At 33.8% G+C, this 7,893-nt stretch overlaps 1 protein-coding gene across 1 annotated transcript; it reads right to left on the reverse strand.

The window, feature by feature from the left end:
- Positions 1-231: 231 nt before the first annotated feature.
- On the reverse strand, positions 232-5,497 carry LOC118755833 (RNA-binding protein Musashi homolog Rbp6-like; the record flags this gene model as incomplete). The annotated part of the gene is made up of 3 exons (XM_036490643.1): positions 232-350; positions 996-1,225; positions 5,371-5,497. Coding segments are annotated over 3 exons (393 nt in total), but the record flags the coding sequence as incomplete, so codon positions are not given.
- Positions 5,498-7,893: the final 2,396 nt, after the last annotated feature.

Genomic DNA, 7,893 nt, shown 5'->3' on the forward strand with positions numbered 1-7,893 from the left:
ACTCCTGCTGGGTTAAATTTATGTTCTACATATTTCCTAAATATTTAATATCTAAAGCAAATTTCCTATATTAAAAAAGAGTTATATAAAGAAGTATTTAATTCGCTTAAAAGTATGCAATCAAATCGGAAATAATTATTTTTGGAAAAAAACCAAAGTTAAAATCGTATATTAATATTAATTTTTTGTAAATAAAAAATTGCTTGGGGTTTTAAATCTTTTGTAAGCTTTTGTCTCAGCATCAGCGTTCGCCTACCTTGTGCAACTGCTAATTTTTCTGTCTATGTTTTGTTGGTTAATCAGTCTTTTTCATTTTATATGTTAGCCATCGCAAAGTTCAACGAATATATCTGTGCAAAGCAAAAAAGAAACAGAGAAGAGTAGATAGAAAGAAAGAGAGAGAGAGAGAGGAATAGATTTTCCATTTATTATTTTTGAAATATTTTATATGACTGGCCAACAATACTGAATATGAAAAAACTAAAGATTTTTGAGAAGAACTAAATATTTTCTTTTTGGTATTCTAATAATTAGTTATTTCAAATTTAGCTATTATAAACTATTATTTACATATGATACTGACATAAATGAACTACTGAAAATCTACAAGTTTTTAAGAGCAGCTCAAAGCTGAAAGTAGCTTTCTATAGCCTTAAGTAAAACAATAAAAAAAAATTAAAAAAAAATTAAGTTTAGCAAATTTTCATTGAATCATTGTACTAAGAAAATTTGCTTTCAAGTTTCGTTTACTCTAATTGATTATAGGTTTAAATTGTATTTGTCAAAAATGGACCGAAAAGTGGTTGCACAAGTCCTATGCTTTCAAATAAAGATTAAGTATTTTAAATTGTTAACAATTTGTGTACGAACTATGTTTTATATTATAATCAGAAAATGTAAATATGCTGTTTATTATTAAAAATCAATAAAGCGTTAATAGAAAAGCACTGACGGGTTCTTTATTTTTAATAATTCATTATTTTAGTTTCACTTACCGGGCTGTAGTTCAATGGTGCCCGACTCACAGCAATCGGAAATCCAGAAGGCTGTGGACTGGTTGCCTGTACATAGCCGACGTTATCGGCTGCATTCGAGCTGTACATATCAATGGTAGGCCCAGGGGAGTTGGTTGAAGGAAACCCCTGACGGGTGGTGGTAGTATGAGGGGATGCGGAAGGTCCAAAGCTATGGGCTGCTGCAGCTGCTGCTTGATAGTTGTTCATCACTGAAAATAAAGAAGTTACAAAAGAAGTGAATTTTTCGTTTTACGTCTTTATGGTAAGCATAAATGTGTGAATCAAATAATTGATAAACCGGTGTTCCAAATATTACAAAAAAAAAACTATTAACTATTACTATTTACTGTTTTTTAGAAAAGAGCAAAGCAAAATAAATTCAAAGTTTTTTTAGATCAAAAGTAAAACGAATAAATATCTGTGAAACATTAACGTTTGTTTTTCTTTTAGCATTAAATTGTGGCATTTTTTGAACTTTTCGGATTTGAGTAGTGTCCTGGCCGTCGTAGCTGAGTGCTTAGGTGTACCTACTGCCACTCGCGGTTTGTGTATTATTAGGAAAGGACTTTTATTTTGGACTTAAAAAATATTTTAACTGTTATTGCTGGACTAAAAAAATAAAAGTCCGGATTTTTCAGTTATTATTGGACTTTTTCCTAAAAAGTTCGAAAAATAAAAAGAATCCAGCAGTCTTGTCCAGGAGGTACTGGGATCAAAAAAACATTGATAACTTTCTTTTACGGTAAGATTTTGCGCAGGACTTTTATAACATTGAAAAAAACTTTCATTTTTGGTTCGGTAAAAAACAAAAAAATGAAAAATGAGTTGTTGTTGTTCTTGTAACAGCATACAGATTCCCCAATGAGTTTTTGGGGAGTGTTGCTGGAGTGACAGTCCTTGGTCAGATATAAATCTAGGCAGGTCCGGTTACGTAGACCCGACGAGTCAATCACCCAAGTCAATATACATATACAGATGCTTCACTTAAAAAAAAAAAAACAGAATTAAAAACAAATCCGAAGAGTAATTAGAAACCCCATTAAGCATGTATATATAGGGTGATCCATATAGTGTTTTCAATGTTATGTTACTTATTTTGACAGTGACAATTCTTTCCCGCTGGGAATCTTGACGAAAGTCATTTTCATCTCGGCGGCTATTTTAAAAAGCAAAGCTGTCGCGTCTGGCGATAGGAAAGTCCGCATGTGACCATCGTGCTACTGGAAACGCCTTTCGGCCAACGGTGAGCGCTACAGAGACATGATACAAGATTTTTCGTGGCTGCAAACTGAAGACATGGATTGTGGGGTGCCGAGAAGGATCGATATTATGACAACAATCCACTAATGGTTCAGGCCCTTAATGTAAATATCGAGCAAGCCATTCTTGTGATAGAACCGACACCGAGATCTTACCCCGCTATTTAGTCTAGCGCCTGAATAAATTACCTCAAACTATTATTGTTAGCATCAAAACATGACACAGACCCTAGATATGATAAGCCCTAATAAATCTAGATAGCCTGTAGCGTAAAAACACTGAATTCAGACAACCACTTCTGGTACTGGATAAATTATTAAAACAATGGCAGAGCGAACAAAGTGCGCTCTTCTTTTACATCACTTTCCTTTAAAATTTATCATTTTTCGAAATGAGACTCTTAAAGAAAAATATGTACCTAATCAAGTAAAACCCACCTATGTACATTTGCATGTCACTTAAACTGTTTCGCTCTTCTGGATAGATCGCTCAGCTACTTCCAAGAAAAACCGTTCCTGAGTGGCCAAAGTTTTCAAAGAAATGATAACCCAGAAACCTCAAGTGTAATCTTCAGCAATACGTAAAGCAGTTCTTGGTTGCATGGGCGCGATCGTGGGGGCTGTATTTTTCTTTATTTGAGTGACCCAAAGTGAAACCTCTACCTTGCATGTATCTACATATCGATGGCTGAGTGGAAGATCGACCTATTTCGGCAGCTAGTTCGAAAACGCCCTATCTACAACGCTTTATCTAAGAAAACTTTTCAAGAACGCCCTACTTCAGAATTGGTTGGAAAACACCCTACCTGAGAATTGGGTTGAATAACGCCCTATCTCAGCTGCCGATTCAAAAGCGTATTTTCGTTTGAGATAGGGCGTTTTTGAACCGAGTTCTGAGATAGGGCGTTCTTCAACAAAATTCTGAGATAGAGTGTTTTTCAATAAAATTCTGAAGTAGACCGTTCTTGTAAAGTTTTCTGAGATAGGACGTTTTCGAACTGGCTGCCGAGATAGGTCGATCTTCCACTCAGCCATCGATATATTAGAAAAACTTCGGTAAAAAGTTCTCTATTCTTCCCCTTTAGTTGTGAGAGCAGGAATCTCGAAGCGGTTTACGAGCTTGGATTTGGTTCGCAGGCTTCTATTTCTCACTATTTCCTCGCCAACTTATGTGCTCGCATATATGTATATTTCCAGGAATGCCAATATGAGCCGGCACATATAGGCTGAGTTCCAAAACTTCAGTTGCATTTCATACGTACTAAGTATAATATAATATAATAATATAATGTTGGTAATCCGAAAAGTTATCGAAACGCCCCACTAGAGTAATCAGCGCATCAGAAACAAAATTGATGCTTCGTTTGTTTTTAGTTGCGATTGTTGTCGTAGAAATGGAAAATTACGAAAGGTTATTCATTGTTATATTGAATATTCAAAATATGCAATGTATGTGGTTGCAATGTTACGCAACTCTGCATATGCCAACAGTTTACATTCCGCAGTAGAACGATATCCAAACATTGTATTGGTACGTTTTGCAATTCACTTCAATTGGGAAAAGCTTGAGAAAAATCCTAAAAAAAAAAATAGTTATCGTGACTTTGGGTTAATGTTACACCCTATAATTGCATTAAACCCATACTTGATGATTTTTTAAAACTATCTAGATTTTCGACTTGTAGATAGAGGTAATGCAAATATACATTGTACAAAAAATCTCTGAGATATTAAGCTTTTTTCCCATTTCGTAGTAGCTAGCCAGCCTACCTAACCTAACCTAACCAGGAACCGTAAAACGGTAGAGGTTCTACAAAATTAAGTAGTCGGAGAGCGAAGAGAATGAATCGGCGTTGAACTCTTTCGAATCTGTGGGGTTCGTGAATTAAATGTGATCACAGTTAACATATATATATATACACCGGCGAAAATATAAATAGGGACACGACATTTTGCAAGTTTTGACCGACTTCCAAAAGGAGGAGTTTATCAAGTCGTGCGAATATTTTTTTATGTACATATGTTACCGCATCCTTTCAATCGGAAAGGTGGTACCTCAAAGGTGGTCCCATACTAATTTGGTTTAGATACGGTCATTGGACCATGAAGAAATTGACGATAAATTTTTATATGAGAATTGAAGTCGCTTGTGTTTTTTGTTTAAAAATTACTTGTTTTTTTTATGAAAGGATAGCTCGTTATCTATCAAAAACCAAAAGTCCAAACTTTAATCTTTGTACAAAAGTTAAGAAAATTCGACAAAGTTCCATAACAATGTTGAGCTTTTTAATTCGATTTTTTATTGATATTTTTACATGGACGTTGTTTTATAAATCTCACCGCCCCTTTTTTCTCGATATACATTTATACATGTAGACCCATCAGCAAATGTTTCTTAAATGGCAGTTCACTTGAAATTTTCCATTGTTGTCATTTAAACTAGAGCGGATACAAAAGAGCGTTTGTTCTTTTTCTCCACTCTCTAGCTCTGCACTAGAGTATATGTTTTACTGTGCGAGAGAAGAAGGCAGATAATGTTGTAGGAGATTTCGTATTTCATTTGTCTTCTTCCTTAATTTGCTGCTTACAATGATGTAGCAAGGATAATATAAATAAGATAACAATTTTAACTTAAACATTAAAAATATTACATCATACACAAAAATCTTCATTTTGAAGATATTTTCCGTGTAAAATTTTGGCTTTTTAAAAAATCTTCTTTTGAAGATTTTTCATAAAAAACAGCCCAGAAAATCTTAATTTTCAAGATAAATCTTGTCATAATCAGGCGGAGAGACGTCGATTCCATCGTACTTGCCTGGAGGTTCGAGTTCATTTTATGCGCTGCTTTCAATGCAGTTACGTCAGAGTAGTTGTTTTTATAAGAATTCGCCCTGATCATGAAACCTGCCGAGCACGTCAAGCTCATACTCACTTACTCCCACTCATTATGTCTTAAATATCAGGACTTTAAAAACTAAAATTAAAAACATATAAAAATATATTTATGTTTTATATGTATGTACCACTTCTTCCGCAATGTTTTACGGTGTATTAACCTCAATATTGTAATTTTGTTTTGAACTCAAACTTACCTGAAAGTGCCTGTGTGAGTAGCGGCGTGTTGTTGTTCGGCGTTAGTTGTCCATTAGTTAGATCCACTATTGGTGCCAATGGAGAAAATGGGAAAGCATGCGACAGATAGAAGACAAGAAAAAAAAGAGTTGAAAATAAGGTGTGTTAGTTGCGATTTTCAAACAACTTCGCTACAACTGAGCTATGAATTGCAAAACTAGTCCAAAAATATTGTTATTATTGGGTATTTATTTGAAAGTTTTACATACATATATAAGTAGTAAGTAAGTAAGTACGAGTACGAGTAAGTTTAAGTAAGTTTACGAGTATAGGTATTTGTCATAAGAACAAAATCATCTAATCGTTAATCAAAAAGGGGTATCCAGATATGTATAAGCAAAAATATAACGAGGAAATATGTATGTGTTTAAGCAAGTTGTTATGATGACTATATGTATGTAAATATTTAACGTTAAACGTTGACAACAGGAACAAGTAAACGCTAATACGTGAATAATTTCTATGAAAGAAATGCAAATGAGCGACCTTCGTTGATGGGGGCACCAATAGTACGAGTATTCAAGTTTTTTGGGTGTACGCATTCGACTCTCCGTATATGAAAACAAGAGTACAATTAGTGGCTACTAACATACATACGTACATACTATGGAAGTCAACACTAACTAGAACGAGTACACAATTACATAGTATTATTTAATAAGTTTCATTGAAGATATGTAAGTAAGTAGTAACCTAGGTAAATACGAATGTGTATATGCAATTATTCGACTTGAGGAAAGTATCGCAAAAAGAAAGAATTGCAAGTTAAAAATCAACTTTTTAATTAACAAAATCAAACGTTCTCAGTAACTGCAGTTCTCATTCATATATGTACTTAATTTGTGACAAACATTTCTACGTATTGTATTTGTACGAGTAGTTCACTCACAAAATTTTTAATGATGGTGCTCAAGTTTGCAACTTAAGTACAACGTTGTAAAGACGAAAAGTTGTGAGTATGCATGTGTGGGTACTATGGATGCCAAAATAGCAGAAAAGTTTTGATACCGGGATTTCGGGAACAATGCAAATACCAGGTACTTTTGAAAGTAACGACTAATAAAAAAAAAAATTTAACAAAAATGTACAAAAACAATTTCTCTAAACATGTTTATTCTACTCTATAAAGGAATGGCGAATGGCGATTTTTTTGTCATCTTTTTTCACAATTTACTCGAAATTTTGAGAAAACGGATCTCAGAATCGGATTCAGCGGGTCTAAATACATGTTGGTAGGTGGGTCTGGTTGAAAATACACACCCCTTTATTGTGCTGGTGTTGTTATTATTGCACTTAAAATGTGTTTGTAAGAGCAGCAAAGCATTCAAAGCGGAGTCTACTAATCTTGACTTAAAGTTGTTACATACGTAAAAACCTACTGATGAGAAACATATTTCGGCCTCAACACTTTAGGCTCAACTGTCAAAAGTTAGTCATAAGCCAATTGAAGATAATGAGCCATATCTCCTCCATTATAAAATACTTGAACTTCTTTTACCAGCACGTCGGATAAATTATGCCTTTTTCGATTTGAGCAAGTTTTGAGTAGATTGATTTAAAAAAATGAAGTAACTTTTTTAAAACTCTCTGTTTCGTTTACATTAGCGACGCTATGAGTATATTCATTTAAATCTTCTTCAAAAAAGGCTCAGGCTGCAATTTAAAAGTACAGTTTCAAGCTTTTTGTTAATTGTAGTGAAGACGGCATTTTACAAAAATTATTCTTCAAAATTCATAAACAAGTTCTTACTACCAATTCGATATTTAAAAATTTACGGGATCCCGGGATTAATGCAAGCAAAACCCGGGATTATCGGAACCTCAAAAACACCGGCATCCCGGGATTGGCATACCTAGTGTATACATATGCATGTTTGAATTCCAATTTTCAAGTTTCTGTGAAATTTTATTATTTTTTTGGTATAGTGTTTCTGTCTTTTCTTTACGTCTGATGACAATTACATTCTTAAAAATGGGAAATGTTAATAATATACAGAATACTGCCCTAAGGAATTTTTAGGCAACACTCGTTTCAAATACAAAATTATTTATGTTGACGAAGTAATATCTGCTCCTGTCTGTTAGCGCTGCACTTAACGAACTGTTACTCTATCTAAGGAGTATTACCGTTATTTACTTTCAGCTATAGATTTCTTTAAACGAAAAATCGAACACACTTATCTTAGAAAATGCATTATGTATCTTCAGTTTTGTATAAAGAAAAAGATTCCAACGCGAAATTGGAATTAAAAGAAAACTTAAAAGATATACATATGTATATATAACGGGTGATTTTTTTGAGGTTAGGATTTTCATGCATTAGTATTTGACAGATCACGTGGGATTTCAGACATGGTGTCAAAGAGAAAGATGCTCAGTATGCTTTGAAATTTCATCATGAATAGACTTACTAACGAGCAACGCTTGCAAATCATTGAATTTTATTACCAAAATCAGTGTTCGGTTCGAAATGTGTTTCGCGC

This window comes from Rhagoletis pomonella, unplaced genomic scaffold (assembly GCF_013731165.1).
Source record: "Rhagoletis pomonella isolate Grant_MI unplaced genomic scaffold, Rhpom_1.0 Rhpom_scaffold_07603, whole genome shotgun sequence".
In the NCBI taxonomy this organism is placed as follows: domain Eukaryota; kingdom Metazoa; phylum Arthropoda; class Insecta; order Diptera; family Tephritidae; genus Rhagoletis; species Rhagoletis pomonella.